This window comes from Mustela nivalis (assembly GCF_964662115.1).
Source record: "Mustela nivalis genome assembly, chromosome: 12".
NCBI lineage: Eukaryota > Metazoa > Chordata > Mammalia > Carnivora > Mustelidae > Mustela > Mustela nivalis.
In genome coordinates, this window is record NC_139031.1 from 67,144,514 (window position 1) to 67,171,016 (window position 26,503).

Consider the following 26,503-nt stretch of genomic DNA (forward strand, 5'->3'; position numbering starts at 1 on the left):
AGCGGGGAGACTGCTTCCTCCTCTCTCTCTCTCTGCCTGTCTCTCTGCCTACTTGTGAACTCTCTGTGAAATAAATAAAAATCTTAAAAAAAAAATAAAAAAAATAAAAAAATGGAGTCCCCACCTGGTTTGAAGTGGGAAGCTTCCTCACCTCATTTTTTCAAACCCTTTCCGCTCTGCCAGTCACCTCTCCCCTCATGCACCCTCTAGTTCTACACTGAGAAAGGGGAGCTTTCTAAACTTTAAGTCCTTGGAGACTCCTGAGAAATTGAGCAGAGAACGAGAGGTCACCTTTGCATTTCCACCTGTTGTCCTGCTCCTCCAGAACTACACAAAAGTGACTGAGAGGCCTTTTTCTTGCTGGAGTTTCAAAAAAGAATATAAAGAGTTTTCAAGTTTGGAGGAAAATTAAATTAAAATGCCCCTTGGAAGATTAAACTTTTAAAAAATAGTTCACAGTAATAACTTTACTGTTAAAGATCTCTCTTATAGTAGTAGATCTATTAAAGGAGGTGCTTTTTAATGCACTCAGTAGATAAGCAATCATAATAAGATCTTCTGGGGGAGAAAGGTCTTATTTTACTGGCATACAGTTGGATATTAGAATCAGGCTCCTGATTCATAGTGCTAACCAATTAAGCAAATATGTTTTCCTTCCTGCAGTGAGGCCATTTGGCACTCATACCATTGTTAAAGACATAAAGCTAAAAGAAGATATTAATGAAAAAGGGAAATGTACTTTTCTCAAATTAGTTTCAAGCAAATTAAACCTAAAACTACTTTGAATGTTGGTTCAGCAGACTTCAAGCCAAGGAGAATAAAAAGAGTAGGATGTTTGTGAAATTGCTGAAGACCAGGGATTTCACTTATAATTCAATCTAATCAAACTCTTTAATAATGCAACACCTCTTATTTGTGCCCTACTGATGAAAGATATTAAATCCCCAAATTAAATAATAGTCGTGAGGGCTGCAGTTACCTTCAGTGAACACAAAGACCAGTTCTGTAACTGACAAGGGCTCACAAAGAAACCAGGCAAAGCAAAATCTTGAATGAAGAAACCAAAGAAATGAATAAAATGTACTAATATCCAAATAGCAGATTCTCCCTTAACTGTTAAAAATAAGCTCCACAATGAGCCTTCTTTCAATAGAGGTAGAAGACACTGAAGTGAGCTAAAAGTTAGCAGTACTTAAGACGCCTTACCCCGCCAAGACCAGGGGGGCCAGGAGGTCCAGGTGGACCGGGAGGGCCTGGGATACCATCGTCACCATCTCTGCCTGGAGGGCCTGGTGGACCCTGTTTTGTAAAAAGCAAATTCGGTCATGGTTAGACAGACCCCCATAGAAACCTATACATATAAAAGGAGACCTAATATATGTGGTAAGATCAGTGGTTCAGACCTTTCAATGTGCAAGGGGTAAGGAAATTTAATATGCCATATTTGTCATCGATTGAACTTCACTTATGACATGGGTCTTTCTTAGAAGGAGGTTTAGTGACTGATACACAAAGACGACACTGGGCAGACTAGTTCCGCTGGAAGAGGGACAGCTCAGCCTTTGAATATTAATTCAAAATGGAGCCCCAGAATTCAAATAAAGATAGAAATTATAGCTACCATTTATACTTCTATAAATTTCACATGGAGATCAGTACACAGTGGTGTTCTCTGTATACTGATTGTCAGTTTCAGACTGATGAACTTACTCAACAGTTTTGGTATACTATGTATGAATGGTAGATTAATTGATAGGATAATAAAGTCACTTTATCACAAGGTAGAAAATCCTGCAGACTTCCTACCGTTAACACTATTCATGTCGTTACAGTAATTTACTGACATAATGCGACCTCTACTAGACTGTTGGGAGTAGAATACATTTTAGACTGCGCTTCCCAATAGATATTAGATATAGGTATTTATACATTGGCAAAAGTGTCATATAATGTAGCTGTACATGCCAAATAAGCAGAGCAGAGAGATCTAAGAATACCATGAATAAATCGCAAACCTAACTTGCACATTTACGAATTTAGGCAGAAGCATGTTGTTGACTGCTGTTTTACTACTATTCCCGGGCTTTGTAAGAGATCTTGCTTGAAAAGCAAACAAAACGTGCAAAGAGAGGACTGTGGGGATAGGTAGATGCATGTCCATCTACCTACTTATGCATAATGATATGTGTAAGTTGGACAAGTCTACTGAAAACGAAGACAAACTAATGCAAAGAACATGGCTGGTTTTAACATCTTGGCTTTCTAAAAAGATAATCTTGATCTAGAAAAATAGTGATTATATATGATAATTCTAATTCTACTCTTCTGCAGGGCATTATCTGCTTAAAAGTTGGTGCAAATATCTCAATACATAATAATCCTATGAACCGTCTAACCAGTAGTTATTCAAATATGGTCCAAAGCTTTTTAACAGTTCAAAAATCACGCACCCTTTCTCCACGTGGTCCTCTATCTCCAACTGGGCCCTGTGAGGAAGATACAAACAGCAGAATAATAAATGTCTAAGTGATTTCCAGTGAACGAGAAAGCAGTCTTGATAATCATTAGTTGGTAAGACTGATCTAAACACTGTATTATTAGAAAGTAGCTGTAAAAATGGCATAATACAATAGAAAATATACATTGTTTTTATTATAATTACATGTAATGTTTTCAACCTGGGAGACTAGAGGCTGCAGTCTCCAGTCATTAGGCCAATATATAACTACTATTTTTAGAAATATGATTTCTGTGGATAAAGTTATCATTTTGTTACACTGTTAACAGTATATTTAAAAAGGCCTTTAAAATAAACGTTCATTTACTACCTATAATTAACGTAATACTCCTTCCATCTCCAGAATTAAGTCTTTTTTTTTCTTTAGTATGTAAATCACCAGTTTGTATAATATAATTAGAGATAATTCTGGAAGATAATGAAACTTGGTTATCTTAAAAATCAAAGCTGCTTTATTTTATGGTTTACTTAATGCATATCCATGTGAGCAAAATCTTGACAAAATATTTTCCTTCTGTAGTTTACTATAAATTTAGTTAAATTAGAAGATATTTCTGATCATTTCAGATATTATGGAAAAGTATTAGACTCTTACCTTTCTTGCAGTTACCTAGAAAAGAATCAGAAATAATTATGAGAAAAATTGTGTATTTTTTTAAATGGCTCCCATTTCTGTATAGTGTACAAATAGATCTACGGAGTACATACATCATGCATACCATTATTCCAAAATGTCAAAGTATGATTTTAAATTTTACCCACAAATTAAATAACATGTTCAGAACCAAAATGCATCCTTATCTCTAAATATGCCTCAAATTCAATTCATGAGCTAAGAATTTGTTCCTAATACTCTTGCAAATGATCCCAAGCTAGATTCTCTAGCTCTGTGAAGTCTCCTGCTTCGTGGTAGTGGCTGCTTAAAACCCAAACTTCCACTGGATTATTTATTCTGTTTCTTATGAGCATTCTTGTAAGGGTGGTCTCATTCAACAGCACCGCCCATTTTGGAAATTGGGGTGGGTACTTTCTAGGCAGCCAGCAAAATTTGACTACCATAACTCTTGAGGATTTTCTTGGAAATCCAAATTGTTCCACACCACTGTAACCTTCTCTTCCTTGCCTAGAGAAGGCATAAATGCGGCCAAAAACATTCCCAGTATAAAAAAACAAATTCTAAAAGTAATTTTACTCACCTCTTGTAAAGCTGTAGAGGAAAGGGAAAAGAGGTAAATAATCATTAGCATCATTTCATTGATTCGTAGCAGCAATTAACAAATAGACATATTAGCCTATAAAGTTGACTTAGCTAATTAAAGGATCAAGTGTATTTTTTATTAAGAATATTCTAATGACTTGGAAATTATGCAGGTCAAAAGTATGGCAGGGATCAGCAGGCTGATTTGTTTGCAATATTAATATGTAAATATATTTGGAATTAAATTGTTAATTATTTACTATTTTATAAATGCTGTGAAATATTAATGTGTCCAAAGGATATTTCCAATGCATAGTAATTAAGTTGATAAACTGAATGGGTGAGTCGCTGAATGTAAGACCAGGATGCTGATGAGGAAATAATTTATGGTGTAGATAGTTTTTGATACCTAAAAATCTAAAAAAGGGAAAACTTCGGGAACTTTGTTACCTAAATATTTTATTTTTTATAAAAGTTACCTAGTGCTTCATTGAGTTTATACCATTCTTAAAGTCCTTTTTCAAAAGGTCTAATTTGCGAATTAGTCACTATGAAAATGGAGCCATTTAGACATCCGAAATTTTGCTTTACATTGGTTCACTTAAATTAGGTAAGGTCATTTTACCAATATATATCTCTTTTGTCCCTGAGAAGGAATTGCTCTGTATAAATGGAAAAACGAAAGATCTTGAGAAGTAATGGGAAAAACACACTGAAGTAATATCCCCCTCTTTGCCATAATTGCTCTAAGACCTTAAAGACTGAATTCCTCTCCTACGGTAGAAAAATTATAGGTTAACACAGGATATGAGGGTGGCCAAGCTGGCAACGAGATGAATCAACCCTAAAAATTGCTTTAATTAGGTGGCCAAGAAATGTGTCATTTGGAGTGAGAACATCTGTTGCAAGAGTCACAATTCAGGAGGGTGGACCACATCCAGCACTGATATTTAAGGGCAATTTATGAGAATTACTTTTAAATAAGGAAAATGATATGTTTACTTCATTGTGTCCATCAGTAGGAAGAATAATTATGCCCAGGCCTGATTAACGGAACTCCTTATGATTTTGGAAATTTGCCTTTTCATTACTCAGACTGAGCCATTTTGAAGAAACGTGTGTTTGGTAACTTTTATTCCAGACTGACGTTGGCTGTTGGTCAACCCAAACTGCCCAGAGGAGCAAAGGTGAGTTGCCTTTTTGTACCTTTAGACTTCCCTAGGTCTGTTTTCATCTTTCCTTTAGGAGCCAACTTTTCCCCCCATCCTCAGATCTCATAAAAACAAAATTGGTAATGTGAATTTGTTCCTTACAATCACTCATTAATATCCACAGTGTGAACACTGAAAGTGGACAAAGGGAGAAACACACACACACACACATAAATGCATCGACAATGATGCAATGGTAGACACCGTGGCATGTGGGTGGAGCAAACTTTTCGGAGTGCTGGGTGTGGCCAGACACCCCTCCGACCCTATCAAGTCAGTATCTTTGGTAATTAGGCAGCCATTTTCAAGAAGGACCGATTTTCTTCTATCTTGACACAGAAGCCTAGTCATGAAACCTTTGTCTGAAAGTAGCCTCCGCGTCCATCTAATCTGCATTCTGCATTTTAGAAAAGGCTCAGTAGGACTTGCCCGAGGTCACATGGTAAATTAGTGGCCAAGTCATTGGAAAACCCCGGGTCTCTTGAGTTTCAGATCCGTGTTGATATTTTCCAACTTGCTGTGTTCAGAATGTCTGATTGTCATTAAGAACATGATAAAAAGGTAACTTGCAGGCTCAACAAAAGGCAAAACAGATTTTAATTAAATAATGTCACCATGTCCATGACCAGATAATAGATGGAGAAGCTAATTCTACTCTTCAGATTGTATCCATTCCAAGTAACATCATTTTCCTTCCCAGGACACACTCACTAGCCACCGGGCATGGCTTTCATCAGAAACGCAGGTCACCTCCCTTTGTAAACCTGTAGGGGTCTCTCTCATGGGGATTCCATCCGCATAAGGCCTGGTCCCCTGTGCTTTCACTGTCCTCCCTCCAGAGGGCGCCTCGTAGTTATCATCATCATCCAGGCAAGCCCAAACCGCCCAAAGAAGCAAAGCCCTTAGGGGGTGAGTTCTACATGACTAAATTCAAGGGCTTTCTAAAGCAGGCCTCAAGTTTTCCAAGGTGGGCATCAGTGCAGCCGTGGGCCCGATAGTTGTCAATATCTCACCCTTAGGAAAAAGACTTTTTGTTCTCTTTTGAGCCTCACGGATCAGAGGATCCAGATAAAATTAAGACTCACTTCGAGTTGAGAGAAAAGTTCCCTAACTTCGGGGGAGGGTTGAGTCTTTTCTGTTTTCATTTCTAAAATAATTTCCACGTTTCTCATACATGCCTGCCTTTCTCCACATGCCAGGGAGCCTTCCCTCCAAGCTAGACCTAGACGTGACTGTAGGATTTCATTTTTCAGTCCAGGGTGCCCACCCATCTAAACTTTCTCCCCCTCTCGGGCAGCCCAAACAAGCTCAAGGCACTTACATTGGCATGTTGCTAGGCACGACGTTACTGCAAGCAGCAACAAAGTCCGCGTATCCACAAAGCTGAGCATGTCTACCACTTAGACATGCAGACTCCTTGTGTCGCAGAGCCCCTGGGTCACCGGCGGAGGTATCACCTGGCGGGCGCAGGCATGCAGTCGTGGCCGGTACCTCCAACTTAGCCGAAAGCTCCTGCCGCCTTGGTGCTAAAATAATAAAGCCCGGATCTGTCCTATTTATACGGCCAAAGTTTCTCTGGCCGGAGGGTGCCTCCAAAAGCGCCTCCACCAATCGGAAGGCTGGGGCTGGGGGCCCGGGCAGCCACAGCTGGGAGGAGACTGCGGGGGCGCAGAGGAGGGAGTGAAGGGGGGAGGGACGTGGCCACGGGGCCGGCTTCTTAAATTGGTTCCATTCTTTTTGAGGACGTGGACACTTTTGAGGCTTTCGAGGGGAAACTCTGACTCGCTGTCTGCATACCTCCGCCCTCCCCATCCCCCCGCCCTTCCCCGCCCTTTCCAAGTTTGGAAACACTTTTGGACACGTCGGAGCGCTCTGCAGACACCAACGTGGGCACACTTTGCAGATCTCTGGGCTGCCAGGCAGCTGTAGAAAGGACGGGACACCGGAGATCAAAGCAGGAGCTGTCCAGCCCTGTCTCACCTTGTGCCCTGCAGGCCACCCGCAGGGTGGAGGGCGCGCAGCGGGCGCAGAGGAAGCAAGGGAGGAGGAGTGGGGGCTCGACAGCGTGGCGCAGCTGGTGGCCGCCCTCCCTCCGCCCCCCCCCCCGCGCGCGTCCCCTCCCCCACCCGCGCCCAGCTTTTTCCAGCTTTGAGGCGTGTGTGCCCCCACTTTTTCAGCTGTAACGCTCCCTCCTGGCTCCGGGAGATGGTGAGAGGGGGGTTCTGTCTGTGCAGGGTTGGGTTGGCGTCGGAGGGTGCCTGCCATTGGGGAGGAGGGGGGAACACGTGAAGGGTAGCGTGGCACTGAGCACTGGGGAGGATATGCTTCGCGCACACCAGACTGGCCCCAGCCATTCGGGAAGTCCTTCGTTCGACCTATACTGAGGCCACTCTCGGCTTCCGCTTTGGAGATTATCGGGCTCTGCAAAAAGACTGCAAGTGACCACCTGGACGCCTCTCTTACGGGGTCTCTCCTTTCTGAGATTGCAGTGGAGAATCCATCCTCTACCCCTTCAGGTTTCCACTCTCCACCCTCTCTTCTCCACTGATGCCTTGTCCAGATTCATCAGCTTCATGAGGAGCCTGGACTCAGATAACTCTCCAACAAGACCCCCAGTGCCCCGAGCTCCCCGTGTATTCACTGACCCCACTCTTACAGGTAACGCCCAAGCAAGTTCTTGGCTTCCTCATGGCTCCCCTCTGCACCTTGGGGAAAACACCCAGCCCACCTGGAGGGGCTTCCAATTCCATTCTGAGATGGGGCAATCTTCTCTGGTCACACCCCAAGCAGTGTCCTCATCAATGTGGATATTAACTCCCTCCCGAACACCCAAGTTCCTTCTCCCCTTTCAGCCCCATCCCATTCTTAGCTCCCCACCATGCAGAGGAGAAACTGAGATCTTCACCCTGAGCTCAGGACTGAGGGTGAAAGCCCTCAGTGAGAGCTCCTGAGAATTGTGAAATACTGGGTGCAGTCAACTTCAGTGGACGGCCCTTTTTCCAACTCTCTTGAGATGTCATTCCAGGCCCATAAGGCTGGGGCTGCATTTCTGCCTGCTCTGCATCCCCAGTGAGGCAGTCATGAGCTACTCAGAATGCCAAGGGCTCCTAGAAGTCAACATAAAAGGGACATCTTTAGGTCAATTCCCTCTGTGCCAAACAGAAGTGAGTGGGCTGCAATTCTTCCTTTCCCCAACCCCCTTCTCTTTTTTCCCCATCTCTCCCTTCCTTGTTTTTTTTTTTTTTTGGCTGTGCTTTAAGGAAAAATTTCTGCCTAAGTTAACTCCATCAGCAGCTGCTATAAACCAAAGGGATTGAATAGTCTTAAAGTGGTTGCTTTCTCTAAACTTAAAAAAAAACAGGTAAATGGAAATAAAAGGGAGAAAACAGAACTATAATAAACCCTTCTTTTATTCTACTTAAGGACATTGACTTGGGGGATAACTCAGAAAGACTTTTTGAAGTAACGGGGAGGGAAGGAATTTGAAAGGGTATCTGGTCAGTTCTAGGAGGCTTTTTACAAGGAGGAATCCACAGTCAAATCTGATCTTTTACACGGGAGAGCATTTTGTGGAAGCATGACTGTCATTTCTTTTATACTATAAAAAATGCTCAGCTAGTTTTTGAAAACTAGTGAAATATCAGTTCAAGCACACATTTATAAACTTAAAGGAAAAACAACTCTGCAGAGTAAACTGATAACTTGAAACACATTCCTGGAAACTGATGCAAATACCAAATGCTGCCAGGCTCCTTCCCTGCTGATGTGGCAGGGTTTGAAGCAGGCAGTCATCGGCGTTTGGTGGGAGGCCCTGGGACTAGACAGAATAATGGAGATGGTGAAAACCAAAGGGGGATTTTTCTTTTTTAAGCAGAAGACTGATTGCCATCCCAGTCATTTTTATACATGATTTTGACTCCTCCTTCCTCACCACTCATTGGGGAAGTGAGTGTTTACAGTTAGCTCTCTGTTAAATATTTTGGGTCTCAGAGAGAAGCTTTTTGTGTGGGTAGGGGAGGGACTGGGAAGGGAGCTGATCCCAAAGCATGGAGGATGGTCCTGGTGATGGATGTCTGGTGTGTGAGTGTAGGGGGCCTGGTGTGGTGGCTGGTGGTTGAGCAGGAGGAGAAAGGAGTGAAGGGGGAGCCACTGAGGGCTGAGGCGTGGAGGGGTGGAGGAAGGGAGGCAGAGATCAGTTAACACCTGCACTCCTATTCCTAAAGTATTCTCTGTTGAAAACAGATGGTCTCTTCAGCTCCCTACACCCCACAGATTTGAAAAGGGGCCACACCTTAAAGGAGGACATGAGAGTCTGCCTGCTAAAGGGATGCGACCAGTCTGATAAAGCCTTGTTGTCTTACACTTTTATTCCTTTCTTTCCTTGGATCAAAGCAAACATTGGAATGATGTCTCCTTTTGGACATTTGTTGAGGCTCCACCCTGTGGAAAGCCCAATACCATCCTCTCTCATTCTAGTTTGAGTTTGAGTTGAGTTGCTGTCAAAGAATTACCACGAAGGGACGAGCTCATAATTAAGACCGTAGCTGGAAAGGTTTGAGGGCTGCCTTCTCGCTGTGATATTTGGAAGGCATGGAGCTTCCTGCCCTACATCCTCTCAGTTGGGTTGCTCAGTTCCCACTGGCCATTTCAATGTATAGTCATTTAAATAATATTGAGTGTTGTGCCAGCCACTGTACTAGTTGGGGGTTTATAACTGGGAAACAGAATGACAAGAGTCATTGCCCTAAGGAGGCTGGCTGATAGTCTGTTGCAGGATAGAGAAGAGTGTGGAGAGGACTGCCCCTGGCGGAGGACAGGATGTTTTTGTGTTTATGAGGGGATTTAAGATGGACACCTTATCTAGACTTAGGTGGGTAGAGTCAAAGAAGTCTTCCTGGAGGCTGCAGCAAGCTCAAGCCTTAGATATGAATATGATTTAGAAGAGATGGGGGTGGGGAGAGACCCAGGTAAAGAGGCATTAGAAAATGTGCCGGCTCTGAGGAATGGAAGCATTTGGCATGGGGGGGGGGTGGTGGGGTTGGGTAACCAGGGAGGAACCGTGAATAGAGAAAGGAGCTGGAGATGAGATTGGTGGATTTGGCAGGAACCAGATCAAAAAGCAAAAGCATGTTTAAACTGTATTCTGGTGTTTGTGTTTTCTAAACTGTGCTATGGGGAGTGTTTGTATAATTTTAAGGATAGAAATTATAAAATGAGAGCATGCATCTAAAAAGATGGTTTTGGCTGCAGAGGAGCCAAGGAGGAGGCTGCGGCAGTAATTCTGCCCGAAAGCAATGGTGGTCAGGACCAAGGTAATGCTGTTGGACTTGGAAGTCATCTGGTAGTTGACTGTGGGCACTGAGGGAGAGGGAGGACTGGAGGAACGTCACCAGGTTTCTGCCTCAGGAACTGGCTGCCTGGAGGCCTAGTCCATTGAGCCGGGAAACATTTGAGGGGAAGAGATGAGGTGAAGAGAGGATGAAGAGACCAAATCTGGGCAAGTTCAGTGTTGAGTGACTGTGCTCCCCCGCCAAGCTGGATAGGTTCCACAGACAAGAAGTCCAGAACTTACACTTGGTCTAGGTTTACAGACAAAGGAGTTAAAGACATTATGTTACTGATGTCATAGAAATGGGTGAAATCCCCCAGGCTGTATGTGTGCGTGGAAGTGGACAATAGGAAAAAACCCAGGACAAAACCCTGAGGAGGCCCAGAATATTAAGCCATGGACAGAAGAAGGGGAAAATGCATCCAGGTGACTGAGAAGGAACAGCCATATGGGATGGGGGAAAACCATACTGTCTCCAATCACAGAAGGCAAGTAAACAGGTTGTTTGGGGGAGGAGAGAGCAGTTTTTTGGGTGTCGAAGTTTCATGTGTTTCTGAGAGGTCAAGGAAAAGTTAGAAAGACTACTTAAATTAGCAATCCGGAGGTCACTTGTGATCTTGGTGAGGTGGTTTCAATGGAATGGAATCCAGCTAGGAGAAGGTGGAAGGGTGAGGTCACAGACACATCTAGGGTGGAACTGAAGTTATACTGGGAGTATAACAGGAATCAGGAAAGAGGGGGATATAGTGTAAGGATGATGTTGGGATTCATATGGCAGAGAATTATGTATGTTAGAAAGAGACCATCTGAAGCAGATTAACCTTAACACAAACCCCATTCTAAAGATTTCCATTGAAATGCTCTTCTCCTTCTTTAGGAGAAGAAGACATTATGTTCACCCTCATTTGCTTTTTAGCATTGAAGCAAGGAGCAATTAAGTGCTTACAGATTTTTTTTTTTACTTGATAGTGAATGATCATTCTTTTTTCAGGTGTTCTCTTTAATATACGTAGACACAGTCAATTTATCTCATAGTTTATGAATCCCAGCTTAATCTGGGATTCAGTGCCCCATTTTTCAAGTTTAGAAATATGAAATAAACAATCACTATTTCTGCAGGACTCCCAGGATTCTTGTGTACAGATTGTATGGATATATTTGTTTTGTGGTCTCTTGTGATTGTCTATTCTAAGCCTGATAATTCCAAAGGAATATATTAGGGCACACAAATTTCAGCTTTCAATCAAGTCCACCTCTTTCTTTGAGAAGATGCTGATTATATTTCTTCAGCTAGTTCCAAATCTATCCTTAAATTGAAGAGCACCAGAATGCTGATGCCTTCCAAAAGTCCACTCTGGCTTATTAGAACTTTGGTTGGCTTGGTTTCCAGGTTCATATTTTTCAATTCGTTTCAAGTAGCTGGAAAAAATAAAAAGACTTTCACTTTAGTTGCAAGAAAGATCTGGATGGTGGTGATTGATTTACCCATTAAGTTGAATCGAGATACATCCTCTTTGGTTCCTGCACGGCATACAGAATAACAATTATAAAGACTTAATTATATATGATACCATATTTAGAATTTGTATAATTTATATTTCATCTTTTAAAAGTAACTAGCAAATTAAGTTAGCAGTATTATTGAGGAACTCTTTAGAGTTGAAAATTTGATCTTGACCTTTGGGATTCTTAATTTGCATGGATAATCTTTCAGTTAGTTAATGAGCAATCATAACTACCTATTATATTGTGTGTTAAGTATTTTGCTAGGAATTTGACATAAATTATCTCAAACCTCTAATAATCATTATCTAAATCTCGGGGAGAGATATGTTTTATTATTCCCGATTTTATAAGTGAAAAACCTAACGCTTAGAGAAGTGAAGTGACTTGTCTAAGGCTTCCTGGATACCTCAGAATGAGTCAAGTCTCCATTGTATGTTTTCTTTTGTTGTTGTTGTTTTTTAAATTTCCAGTGTAGTTAACATACAGTGTTATTTAGTTTCAGGTGTACATATAGTAATTCAACAATTTTATACATTATTCAGTGCTCATTAATAGAAATGTCTCTTAATCCCCTTCATCTATTTCACCTGTCCCCCCCATCTACTTCCCCTCTGGTGTCCATCAGTTTATTCTCTTATAGTTAAGAGTCTTTTTTGGTTTGTCTTTTTTCCCCCTTTGTTCATTTGTTTTGTTTCTTAAATTCTATGCATTTGTTTTTCTTTGCCTGACTTATTTCACTCAGCATTATACTCTCTAGATCCATCCATGTTGTGGCAAATCCCAAAATTTCATCTTTTTTATGGCTGAGTAATATTCCTGTGTGTGTGTGTGTGTGTGTGTGTGTGTGTGTGTGTGTGTGTATACACGGGACGTCTTCTTTATCCACTAATCTATCAATAGACCTTTGGGCTACTTCCATAATTTAGCTATCATAAATGTGCTTCAATAACTGTAGGGGTATATATATCTTATCAAATTAGTGCTTTTGTATCCTTTGGGTAAATACCCAGTAGTAGAATTACTGGATCATATGGTTAATCTATTTTTAATTTTTTGAGGAACCTCCATACCATTTTCCAGAGTATGCACCAGTTTGCATTCCCACCACAAGTGCACAAGGGTTCCTTTTTCTCCACATCCTTGCCAAAACCTGTTGTTTCTTTTTCAATTTTAGCCATTCTAACAAGTGTGAGGTGCTATCTCGTTGTGGTTTTGATTTGCATTTCTCTGATGATAAGTGATGATGAACATCTTCCTGTTGTACATTTTCTAATGCCTTGTATTTCTAATATCTAGTAGCTCTCACTATGACAATTGACTAATTAATGAAAGGAGTTAATTTTCCATTGACTAACCCCCTTAAATATGAGGTCATTTAAAAAAAAGATTTTATTAATTTATTTGACACAGAGAGAGAGATCACAAGTAGGCAGAGAGAGAGGGAGAAACAGGATCCCTGCCAAGCAGAGAGCCTGATGCGGGGCTCAATACCAGGATCCTGAGACCATGACCTGAGTCGAAGGCAGAGGCTTAACCCACTGAACCACCCAGATGCTCCAAATGTGAGGTGCATTAGCATAGCAGAGACAATGCCCATTTTATTCACACTTCCAACCCTTTATCCTAGCATAGCACCCACTAAATATTAGATGCTCAACAACTGTTTGCTCAGTTAATGAAGACAGATTTGGCATGATGTCACTGGAAAACAAGGACCTTAAATATCAGTTGTGGTTATTTTCTTCATTGTTGGTTTACCATCTAATCCACACACTTAAAATTTTCTTTTTATTCATAGGCAAGAGTGGCAGTCAACACATGAAATTTATTTGAATAATACATGAATGTGTTTTAGCCTATTCACCCAATAGTAGCACCTAAGTTTTCCTTGATATTAACATGTTGAGTTTAATTACTAAAGAACAAAGTGATCAAAAAACAGGAAAAGGCTAACTTTTCTCATTATGAAGTCAAAAAATTTTAGAGTTGAAAAACAACTAAGGGTTCATTCAAAACATAACCATAATTCTAAATGTGTATTGTTTTCTACCATACTTTTAATGTCTGGCTAATGTTAGACACATTAGGTATTCAGTAAATTTTAGTTGCATGAATTAATACATTTTATAAATGCACAAACAGGCCTGGAGAGGTTATAAGACCAGCTGCCGTACTACAGACTATGACCAGAGGGTTTCCTGATTCCCAGTATCTTGATTTTTCCTTTAAATAAAATAACAACTAGCATTTCCCTGGAATATTTTGCAGCATTTAGCCTTTACAATTATCTGAAAATTAATTATTTTAGGGAGGATAAAATTGAGACTCAACAAAATTAAAGGTCTTCAGGTCAAGGTTCTCAAAATATGGTCCCTATACCAGTAGTAATATTAGCATCACCCCAGAATTTGTTAGAGATACAAATCATACTCCCTGTCCCAGACCTACTATATCAGAAACTCTGGACATGGGTTAGCAGTAGTCTGTGTTTGAACAGCCCTCCAGGTGATTTAGTATTGAGGAATATAACTTATGGTTAAGCTTGAATTAGATCTAAATCTAACATCATGGAGAATAGAGGTGAACATGACAAGATAGAAAAGTGGGAGAGTCCAGTTAAGAAAATCATAACTCCTTTTCTCTATTCTCCTTCACTATAGAAAGCCCCCTTCACATCTGCTTTTGCTCTCTTTCCAATATATCCATGACTTGCTGCTTCTTTTCTTAATTCTTCTTGGTTAAAGGGAATGGGTAGCTGAACATTCTGAAAGGCAATTATTTTTTTTTATTTAAAGTATTTGTAACATCAAAGGAAGACCGTACTTCAATCCTGTTTTGCTGATCCAAACTCTATTTATTTGGATAAATAGCATTTATAGTGGAAAATGTGTGAGGAAGGGTAGATGTGAACTCTTGGGGAAAGCTGAGTGTGGCTGACCTCATAGTTGGAGCTTGGTGCTAATAACGTCTGGGCTGTAGCCACAGTCCCTCTGTGGACCAATTAACTTCTTCCTGTTTCACTACCTTGGAATTCACCACTCTGTGGTCCTGGATGTAATTCCCTGGATAATTAGTTCAGGTGAGGCAGGAAAGATTCATGGTTTACTGCAAATCCATGACTCATTCTGGACAATGCGTGCCCCCTCAAAGGCCCAGATGATGTTTTGAAACATTTTATTTATATATTGACATCACAGACATATGCTTCTATTCCCTATGGTCCCCAAGTCATGTTTTGATACTTGAATTAGAATGACACTTCAGAGCCTTAAAAAATGGACTTTCCTTCTGAAGCACCCAAGAGAGTAAGTAAGCAAATAAATCTTCCTATTCAGAGCTCCAGAATGTGCATGATGCTAGACTAAAGCCGACGCAGAAGTCATTGTTCCTGCCTGGAAGTCCCCGCTGGATTTCCTGACAGGGTCCCGATTTTATAACTGTGGCCACTTATGCACATCTTCAGATCTCATCCTACCCAGACTCTGTCCTTGGATAAGATGAAATTAAGAAGCTCCAGGTCTAGCATTTTCTGTCAGTCTTTGGATTTGACTCTCTACATTGTTCCTTTTGTCTGGGCTTAATATAGCTAAAGCCCAGTCTAAATGTATGACCAGTCTTACAACATAGATTCTGTCTCTTCTTGTACCCAAGTTCCTCTTTTGATAATATGCTTATCTCCTCAATGACTGGTTTTATTCACTCCATTCATTCGTCACTCGGTGAATCTGTTACTCTCCATGTAGGACAGAGTGCTGGGAGCTGGCTGTGAGACATGCTCCCGGCAACCCTCCCCTGACTGCCCTTTCCTGACACCCTAAAGACCAGAGTCCTGCCCCTAACTTCAGCACGGGGTCTCTACCTTCCTGTCTGATACTGTTGCAGACCTGCCTGCTTGGATCTGCAATAGTGATTCCCCAGGGCTCTAACTTCCAACATCTGTGGCAACACCTGCATTTCTTCTTGCAGGACCTCACTGACGGCAGTCCTGGCTGGGCCTGGCACATCCTCATTATCTCTGTGCTTTCCCTGCTTCTGACTTCCAGCTACTGCCTGCAGCTGAGTCCATTCCTGCCACGCCTGCTCCCAATCGCCACTTTCCTCTGAGTCTCCATCTGAGAGAAGAGAATGGGTTTTGCCGGTTCCTCTAGCCGCATCTTGTTTTGGATTGTATGCTCAACAGTGCTGGAGTTCCAGTTACGTGCCAGGTGCAGATGTGGGGATAGACAGAGGGATAAGGTATAGTTTCCAGTCTCAGGAGATGTCACAAATACAGCAGATTCTCCCCAGTTGTGAGGATAAGGAGATGTATCGGCTCAAGGTACTTAAGATGTGGGGGCAAAAATAAGGTTTTGGAAGGACTAAATGCAAAACCTTATAAATCTTTGTATCATCCTCAAGTAGAACCATCAAGACAGCATGCTAAATAAAGAGAGTATCGGTAACATTTTTCACGTCTTAAATTACTAATAATGGTTATGGTACAATTGCTTTCCATTTACCATCTCTTGCTCAATAGAAATTTCTCAGGGTCTCTCTCCCCTGCCATTTCAATGAAATGCCCATAAATTTGCTTTGCTTTGCTGAAGATAATATGCATATGAAAGGCATATTTTCTCCCTGTATCTAGTTCTCCATCCAAATGTGCAATGCCTTTCTGATTTCATGATTTGGAATTGTTGACTCCCGAATCCTCAGTCCCAGAGATAACTCCCCAAAGCACATACCATCAGGCCCCCGTCTTACACAAATATCACTTCCCTGCTTCCTTGCAGCTGCGGGAGTGCCATTTTAAGGTCCTGGTTTTATGTCTCCTCAGATTCCCTTATTTCCTAAAGCCTCAAGGCAAAAACCTCTGTTACTGCTATGCCATCTGCTTTACTTTACTTTTTTATTCTTGACACCCAATTTCTTTCTTTCTTTCTTTCTTTTTTTTTTTTTTTTTCTAATTATCCTCAACAGGAGTGACTTACAATTCTTATATATGGGAACTAAAATTTTGTGCTTGGGAAAAAGTATACGAAACCAAATCTGCATACACTGAAATCTCTTGTTTACTAAAATTTGAAATAGGGGCAATTTACGCATGGGGAGAAAATGCCTTACATAGCTGGAGAAAACTACACATTCGCTCATTAAAATAAAGATATTTTGTGTTTATTCAGTGAACAATGTATTAAGATCTCAGGAAGTCTCTAGGAGGATCAAAGAAGAAGTAACTGCTTCTGCTGGGGATGGCTGACTAGGGGAAGGAAGCACTAAAACTGACTCTTAGAGGAATTCATCAGGCCAAAAGGAAAGGCAAACCTTTCCCAGGGAGGTGGTACAACATGTGCAGAGACAGATGACATTTACCATAATCCCTATTTAAAAAATAATTAATACTATAAAAATTTCCCTCTTGAATACTGGGTCTCAACCTGGACAATTCTGGCCCCAGGAGATTTGGAAGATCTGGAGACATTTTTTTACCATCACAGGGGTTGCGGGGGGCACTACTGGCATCTCATGGATAGAGGCCAGAGATGCTGCTAAATACCCTCCAATAAACAGGACAGTCTCCATAACACATATTATCCACTTCAGATGTCAATACTGCCTAGCTTGTCTTATTCACCCCAGTGTCAACGGACAGGTAATACTGACTTAACATTTGTTGAATGAATGGAGGGGTGAAAGAGAAGGGGACATACTGGGGGAGGGGAAATACATGTGCAGAGTTAGAAGTTAGGGTATAATTAAAGACCAGTGAAAAAACAAGACCATTGTACGTTAAAGAAAAACTATAGGGGCACCTGGGTGGCTCAGTCTGTTAAGCAACAGACTCTTGATTTCAGCGTAGGTCATGATGTCAGGGCCATGGGATCGAGCCCTGCATCACGCTTTGCCCTCAGCTCAGTCTGCTTGTCCCTCTCCCTCCACTCCTCCTTCCTCTCTTATTCTTTCTCTCTCTCTCTCCCAAATAAATAAACTCTCACAAAAAAAAAAAAAAGAAAAAGAAAAACTATAAAGAGCATCTTGTGCCATATTAAGGAGGCCTCCGCTAATATATAGTGTGCGGAGAATCACTGGAGGGTTTTCAGCAGCAATTCGATACCATCCGATTTGTGCCCTATCAAGGAGCAGTAGAAAGAGCCAGGAGTCCGGGCAGTCATTTAGATAGGCATTGTAATGTACAAGGATGATAAAGGCCTACACTAAGGCTAAAGCAGTAAAGATGGAGAAAAGAGGGCAGATATGAGAGATATTCAAGACTTAAAATTAATTAAAATTAAAATTACTAGGACTTGATAATCAGTTAAATATGGAAAATGGAGAAGTTTCTGCCGTGGGCTACTAAGTGGACATTGGTGTCACTACTGGAGATGAGGAAGACAGGAAGAGAAGCATGGGATGTGTGTGTGTGTGGGGGGGGGGGTGTTTATGAGCTTGTCTTTGTATATTCTTTAAAAACATTAACTTACATCATTGTACTCAACAGATTTTTGATTAACCAATTATCCAGGCACTGAGGATATCAAAATAAATAATTCCAGTCCTTAAGAAGTTGACATGTTCATAGCAGCTCTGTTCACACTAGCCAAAAGATGGAAACAACCCAAATATCCACTAATGGGTGAATGGATACACAAAATGTGGTATATCCATACAACAGAATTTTAGTCATCTGCAGAAAGGAATAAAGTATTGATACATGCTGCTACATGGATGAACCTCCAAAGTATTATGCCAAGTGAAGGAAACCAGACACAAAGGGGTTACATAATGTATGATTCCACTTATTTGAATTACCCAGAATAGAGAAGTCCACAGAGGCAATTTGGTGGTGGCCAAAGGGCTGGGGGAAAGGGCAACAGCGAATGAGTACTCAGTAGGTGTGGGTCTCCGTTTATGATGATGAGAATGTTCTGGAACTATACAGTTGTATGGTCTCACAACACTGCAGAGATACTAAATGCCACTGGATTTTACACTTTAAGGTGATTAATTTTATTTTATGCGAATTTTACCTCAAGCAATTTTTTTAAAGTAAGTTCACAGTCTCATGAGAAAGAAAGACAAATAAAAAATATGGCAAATCAATGTGAACCATCTATTATTGTCTCAAATAATACAAAATGTTCTTCAAGCTGAGGAAACTTTCCAGATAAAGCTTCAGCAGGTATGAAAGCCCATGTCAGAAGCAAGGAGCAAAAAGGGGTTTAAGAGACCATTTGCTCTATTTTTACAGGCCTGATTACCACACTTCATGTGAAGCATAATGGAGTTATTCCAGAGACATAAAGTGGTTCCATCAATGTCTTGTGACCAGACAACGACAAAGGTCTGAAATAGTATAGTTCACTGATTCTTGGAACTCAGATCTCTTGCAGACTTCGTCTCCAAAATATTTGTAGAAGGTGAAGTCAGAGAATGACAGTGGTAATTCAAAGAATTGCAAATAGAAAAATAATTCTTTAAGAAAGAATAGTGGAAATTTACAACACAACTTGAAATGGAATGACCTCTAATGTTTCAGATGGATTATTTTCCCCGAAGAGTATTAAGGAACCTCCACTGCTTCAGTTGTTTTTAAGAATAAAGAAAGGGTTAAAAGATGTACTGTAGTGAACAACAAGGAATTGGTGGAAGAGTCTCACAATTAACTGAAGGTATATTCATAATATAAAGTGACTATATTAACACTTTTATTGTCCATATCTTTAAATACCTTAAAAAATAGACTATTGCTCCTTTTATGTTTATGATGCCTTTCAAAGATGGTAATGAGGAACTGGAATCACTGAATAGTTAGGATAGCTCCATCCCTCCATATTGGAAGAAATATTACTTAACCTACTTCTTTCTCAAGTGAATCATTTATCCATTTATTCAGCAAACATGTTTTGAATCATAATCCTGAGGAGAAATGGATGCTTAAGATGATAATTGCCTTCGAGCTGCTCATAATTTAGTGGGGATGTGTGAGACAAAAACAATACAATTTGACAGAGGTCTTTCTATAGGGAAACAAATGAGGTATCTAACTTTGTTGGAGAATATTAAGGTGGAGCTCCAAGAGGAAAAGATGATTATTGATGGGTGAGGGTTTAAACAAGAATATGTAATAAATAAGAATCTGTAAAAGCATAGGAGTATGGTGCAATCAAGTTATTTATCCATTTACTTATTAAATACTTTATGTCTACTATACCTCAGTATTTTATGTCGACTACATCTCAGGCACCGTGGCAGGCACTGATAATCTAAGGCAAGAGGGTTCCTGCTCTCATGATCTATAGTCTAACAGAAAAGACAGAAATTAAACAATTCTGCACCATAAACTGTGACGAATCTGACAGGAAATATGTGGGGTGCTATGGGAGTATATGGCAGGGGCCCTGATCTAGCCATGGGACATAGGGAAGGACTCTGGGGAAATACCAAACTCAGAAAGTCAATGGTGACTTAGCCTAGGTTACCGTTAACAACATACAATAGACGGAATGGCTAAAACAACAGACATTTATTTCCCACTGCTCTGGAAGCTGGGAAATCCAAGGTCAAGTGCCTACAGATTTGGTTTCTGGTAAGAATCCACTTTTTGTCTTGTAAATGGCTGCCTTTCTTCTTTTATCTTCATATGGAAGAGAGAGCATGAGAACTCTGGTCTCTCTGCCTCTACATGAATGGATATTAATCCCTTGATGGGGGCCTCACCATCATGACCTCATCTATACCGAACAATTTCTCAAAAGCCCCATGTTTAAATACCATCACATTGGGGTGTTATTCATCACAGCCAAATTTGGTGGGGACACAAACCTTCAGTCCATAACAAGTGACTGTCATTTAGGTAAGGGAAGGGAGATGGGTGAGGTATGGGTTGAGTTCCTAGACGTTCCAGATTAGCCAGAAGACAATTGCCCCCAATTGCCCCGCGGGGCGGGGCAGGGTGGGGAGTGGTTCTTGAAAGGCACCTCAAGAAATTTATTCTAGCAGCAATGAGAATCCACTAAAGAATATTAAGCCCTAAGCAAAACATTAACCTAACCTTCTAACTCTAACCCTAATCAGATTTTTATTTAGAAAGACAACTCTCTGTTCTCTTGAGAATGGACTGGAGAGGGCTGAATGGCACAAGACTCTTTAAGAGAACTTTAAGAGATACTTCTGGATGAGAGATGATTGGTAGTAGGGTCTGGGGTGATAATATTGGGGATGAAGAGAATTAGGTGGATTTAGGATATAAGAATCAGGAAAAGAGAAAATCAAATGTGACTCTGAGTTTTCTACCTTGTGATAACATTCCTTTCTTTCTTTTTTTGATTTTTTAAGGTTTTATTTATTTATTTTCCAGAGAGAGAGCGCACACGCACATGCAAAAGCGGGGGGTGGAGAGGCAGGCAAAGAGAGAAGCAGGCTTCCCGCTGAGCAAGGAGCCCAATTAGAACCCAATGTGGGACCCAATCCCAGGACCCTGGGATCATGACCTGAGCCAATGGCAGACACTTTACTGACTGAGCCATCCAGGTGTCCTGTGATGACATTTCTGAGGCAGAATCCTGGCAGAAGAGTGCATTTAAGCCTGAGAAAATGGTAAATTCCTCTTCAAGCATATTGTTTTGAAATACCTGTGTATAATTTCCCATGGATGGAACATGAGAGCTGTTTATGGTAAAGAATCCAAAGAGAAGTAGCAAGTAGGCAGCATCCATGTCATGGAGGACAAAGGTCTATCTTACAGGGAATGGAGAGTTATTGAGGGACTCTCACTAGGGCAATTCTGTGGTTTGATTTGTGTTTTAGAAGAATTATTCTGGCAGTGGGAAGGATGGACCTTGGGGACTCGAGATTACAGGCAGGCAGTTAAAAAGCAATTGTATCACATAACATGGTGGTGGTGGGTTGGACAGGAGGAGAAGGAGAATTGTGTTTCAAGGGCAGGTTCATAGAATTTGCTGAGAGAATACTGGGATTAAGGGAAGAATTGTGAATAGTTCCTAAATGTCCTTTGGAACACTGAGTGGATGATGGTGTCTAATAAATATGGGGAAAGAAGGAAGAAAGGCAGACTTGTGACTCTAACTTATAATTGTACCTGGTATATTTTAGGACATTATTTGCTTATGACTGGTAGGCAACTGCTACTGGTTTCTGTGAAATCACCACAAGTAGCCTTATGAATATTGACCCATTTCAATTTCCCTCTACAACCTCTTTCTTTCTCTTGATCCCTGTAGATGGGTCTTCTTCCTTCTCTGTACACTATTCCTGTGAGAAGATCTTTTAACGGGGAGGTAATTGAATATCATCATTCTAATATAAACACCACCATTCAATGTTGACTTTTGTTCTATGAACTCAATATTAGCCTTAAATATACAACTAATTCTGGGTATTTCTATTTGCATGTTTTGCCATCTTCTCAATTTAACATATTCACATCTAAGCTTTCCAAAATTCTTCCATTATGTCCAAAATCTTTGCATTTTCCCGAGTCTCTTTGTACCAAGTCTCTTTGTACCACAATGGTCTCTCAGTTGTATATCTTGAAATCTCAGTATCACCCATGATTTTTTCATAGTCTTTGTTCTTAAAATTCAGTCAATTGTAACATCTTATTTTTTTCCTTTAAGATGCCACTTGCTTTAACCTTCCTAAATTACTATTCCAAATGTTCTAGTTAATAAAAACAGAAAAGAAAAATATGGATTAAGCCCCATACTGTGTGTCAGATAATCAAAGCTGCTCAGAGTGTAGTACCATTGGAAATATAAATACAGAAGCCAACAAATGCCATTTAATATGATGTGGAATTACGTAGAGTATAATGTGTAGTGAAGGCCACAATAAGAGCTATTAACTCAAACTGTGAAAATCAAGGAAAAGTCAGTAAGAGAAGCAAACTTCTCAGTGAGTTTTGAAAGAGGAATATGATGGCATGGTAGATAAGAAGAGAAAGACAAGATATAGAGGTAGGGGGTATAGTATGAAACAGAGTGCTGAGGCAACCCTCCATGGTTAATGGGGTTAGGGTACAAATTACGTGGCAGGAAGTGGTGGAAAATAAGGCTAGCAAGGTACCAAATCCCTTATCCTAAAGAAGCAATGCTTCACACAATTTGCAGATTGCTCTTCCAACTTTGTAGTTGCTTTGATGCTTCTAGGCTCTCCTTCGTCTGGCTAATAAGAATTTATTTTATACGGTATGTAGAATGAGCTTTTCCAGTACTGTCTGTTGTATGACCGAGTTAGCCAGCACAACAATCCCTTGAGGTAGTAGCAAGCTCAGTAAGTTTTTTTTATATCAACAAAACCAACTTTAGACCCTAGATCTTTTATATCAGATTGTCAAATTCTTGCCATTCATGTATGCATTTTGTGTGTTTCTGCCAAACTCTTTCACACAATGCTGGGATTATCATTCTATTCCTCAAAACTTTCATTTACTCCCTACTATCCTGTATCAGCAGAAAGAGCCATTTCTGCTTGATGTTTTCAAGGCTCTCCATAATTTGGAAACATCATACATATTTAATCTTATTTTCTACTACTCAACAAAATTTGCCATTGTGCTTTGGTTATCTACTGCTGCCTAACAAATCAGCCTGAACCTTAGTGTCTTTAAACAACAAACTTTTGATTTGTGGCTCAGATATTCAAGTGAGGCTTAGTTGGGTGATTATTCTGTTTTACTTTGTATCAGCTGAGGTCACTCAGGTTTCAGCCATCAGCTGCTCTGGTCCAAAGGGTCGAAGATGGCTCTGTTCATATATGTGATACATGTGTTGCCTTACCAGAGGTGACTAAAAGTCTGGGGCTCAACTGGGACTGTTGACAGAAATGTCTACATGTGGCAGCTCCAGCACAGCAGTCGGTTTTCTTATTTGGCTCCCACACAGTGTTCTAAGAGACTAAAGCAGAAGCTGCGAGACGACTTCTATCTTAGCCATGGAATGGAGGTGATGCAGTGCCACCTACACTACATCCCAAAATCACAAAGAGAACCTCAGTGCCAACTGAGATTCAAGAGGATGAGATGGGATAAGGTCTGATTACCTAGAAGCATGATTTATCAGGGAGTTACTTTTGGAAACTAATAAGCACACTTGGCTTTAGTCCAACAAATCCTCAGTGTACATGCACATGCCACACTTACATCCATATCTGCACCTTTACCCATGTTCTTCCCACCAGATCCCATTCCATAGCTCCTTTCACTTACTGAAAGTCTCTTTGTCTTTCAAGGAGTGTTCAAGTTTCATCTTGAGCATTTTGAGTATTTTCCTGAATACTCTTGTTCTCAAAAAATCTTCCCCTTATTGAAAATGCAACATTATGTCTAGCCTGGTAGTAGGACTAGGAAGGAGACATCTGGGTGGAAGAATCAACAGGGCTAGCGGGCTGGTAGTGTAGGAATCAGAGATGATGTTGTAGCTTAGAGCCCCAATGGATGAGAGGATGGAGCTACTATTTATGAAACCACAAAACACCATATGAGTAGTGGACTTTGGAGAAAAGATGAATTCCCTTTTGAGTACGTTGCTTTGGGGGCATAAGGGAGGAGCCAGAAGAGGGAGTCTTGCAAATAATAAAAGGTGAGGAATGGAGATGGGACAGAGGTCAGAATTAGAAGAATCTGGGAAGAATCTTGAAGTTATGGGGTTGAATAAGCTTGCCAGATGAGAATTTGTAGAGATAGAAAGTACAACAGCCAATGGCAGATCTAAGAGGAATTTTTTTGCAGCAGAAGGAATATGAGAATACAGAGAAAGAACATAGAAAGAGATAAGACGACATCTGAAGGAGTGCAGAGCTCCTAATGCAAAGGAGTAATGGGCTTCAAGAAGGTGAAGATGGTCAAGTATTAAGGCTGAAAATACGTTTAGGAAGGAAGGGACTAAAGAAGACCACTGACCACTGATCAAGGAATCATGAGGAGGAAAGCTAGATTATACCCACTAGAAGCGGGCAGTGGGGTTAAGAAGTGGTGAGGCAGACTGGCCACTCTTTCTAGAAGTCTAGCATAAAGGAAAAAGTGGATATCTTCTGCAGCAGAATTCCAAATAGAACTCTTAAAGGTGACTATTCTTCTCTGATAGTAATCACTAAATGGGAGGGTGTGTGTGTGTGTGTGTGTGTGTGGTGTGTGTGTGTATGTGTATAGGGATACACTATATAGCAGTGTTTTCCAAGCCTCGTTCTACTTAAAAATCACTGGAAGACCAGTTACACTTTGCAACGCCTCAGATCAGAATGAGAATTTTTAGGGGTGGGGCCCTGGCATCTGCAAGTTAAAAAAACGTTTACGGACACTGATTTAAGGGTTTTGGTACATCGAGGAACCTTGGGCTTCACAAAACAGTTGGTGTCTTCACAGGAGTAGGGTGAAAGGGAATTAAGTTAAAATGGAAAACTGCAAAATGAAAACCACAGTAAGAATTCAAGGTGTATAAAAGAAGGCAAATATCTTTAAATTGAAGGCAAATATTTGGCCACCAGAGAAACCCCATGCTTTAGATTTATTATTGTTGTTGTCGTCATGGTCCCTGTTTGCCTCAGCAAGCAACGTGGACAATTTTATGAAAGTCTGTCATCAGAATTCCAAGCCATTTTCCTTTTCCTCTTTTCATTTCTTTTCTTTTTTTTTTTTTTTTTTTTCATTTCTTTTCTTAAAACTGAGCTGGGGGAGGAGGGTAACAAGAATGTGGTCTGTGAGGCAAGCTAAACCTCAGGAATTATTTCAAACCAAACATTTCTTCTATTTGAAGCCTGGAAGTCTGGATATTGGGGGTCGGGGAATGAGCACAACTTGGGCTGTGGAAACATCTGTCATTTCCTGGGAGGTGCCCTGGAATTAACTCTTGAACACACTTTCAAGATGTGACCAAGGTCAGGTCCAATCCTAGACTTTTTCTTTATACTTTTCAGATTGGTGTTTTCTTGGTCTACATCTCAGTGGGAAAAGGGTGGCTTTCCTTGAGAAACCAGCAAACAGCCGCGCCATTTGGGGATGTCAATGATACCGACACTGCTCAGTGCCTCTGTGTTCTCGCACTTCTCTGTGGTAATCCGAAGTGCGGACACAAGTAGTGTCACATTTTATGAATCATATTTAAATATGAATTAGTTTAGGGTGTTATGGTGTGTGTATGTTTTCAAGGGAAAAATCTTTATCAGCACGCAACGTCTGGCTTTTGTGTTGCGCTAGTATGCCCAGGAAAGGGTTACAGAAGCCTGTCTTCTTGATGTATAACAGCTGTTAAGAAAGCTCTGCTTCACGCTAACTCACCGCCATCACCAACCCCCACTGCCTCTCTCTACTTAGTAAAATTCCTCACAAAGTTGAAATCCAGTGGTAAGCAAAGGAAGCAGCGTTGGTTCATTAGTTTTGAGAGGACTAAGGATGAGACTGTTGTAGTAAAAAAGGAAGTTTTAAATGCACCAACTGGTATGCAGTCTCCAGGATTCGTGGTTGGGAGTGTTGATCCTGAAAAGGAATCATTCAGGATAAAGAGTAGTCTTGGATTTATTGAGAGCCTGAGCTACAATTGGAAGCCCCAAACCAAAATCACAATCAAGTCTGAGAGCTCAGCATCTTCAATTATGTGAACACCGCTTGGCAGTTTCTTGCTGTATGCAACTTAGAGCAGATAACAACTTCCACTGCCTCTCTAATCAGTGTCTTACAGAACTGCGCTTGCTCGCTACAAATAAACAGGGACACACAAATGAAGTGTCCACAAAATGGCACACCCTTG

At 40.8% G+C, this 26,503-nt stretch overlaps 1 protein-coding gene across 2 annotated transcripts in view; it reads right to left on the reverse strand.

The window, feature by feature from the left end:
• COL1A2 (collagen type I alpha 2 chain) overlaps positions 1-6,476 on the reverse strand; it is a gene marked incomplete at its 5' end in the record, with an annotated part of 36,345 nt that extends 29,869 nt beyond the window's left edge. Inside the window, 5 exons of one of the 2 annotated variants that reach the window (XM_082693622.1) lie at positions 1,207-1,299; positions 2,451-2,486; positions 3,114-3,128; positions 3,715-3,725; positions 6,249-6,318. In XM_082693622.1, coding sequence (XP_082549748.1) covers positions 1,207-1,299; positions 2,451-2,486; positions 3,114-3,128; positions 3,715-3,725; positions 6,249-6,318 — 225 coding nt within the window. Of the gene's footprint in view, positions 1-1,206; positions 1,300-2,450; positions 2,523-3,113; positions 3,129-3,714; positions 3,726-6,248 lie in introns of both variants that reach the window. The other variant, XM_082693621.1, reaches the window with a different exon arrangement.
• Positions 6,477-26,503: the final 20,027 nt, after the last annotated feature.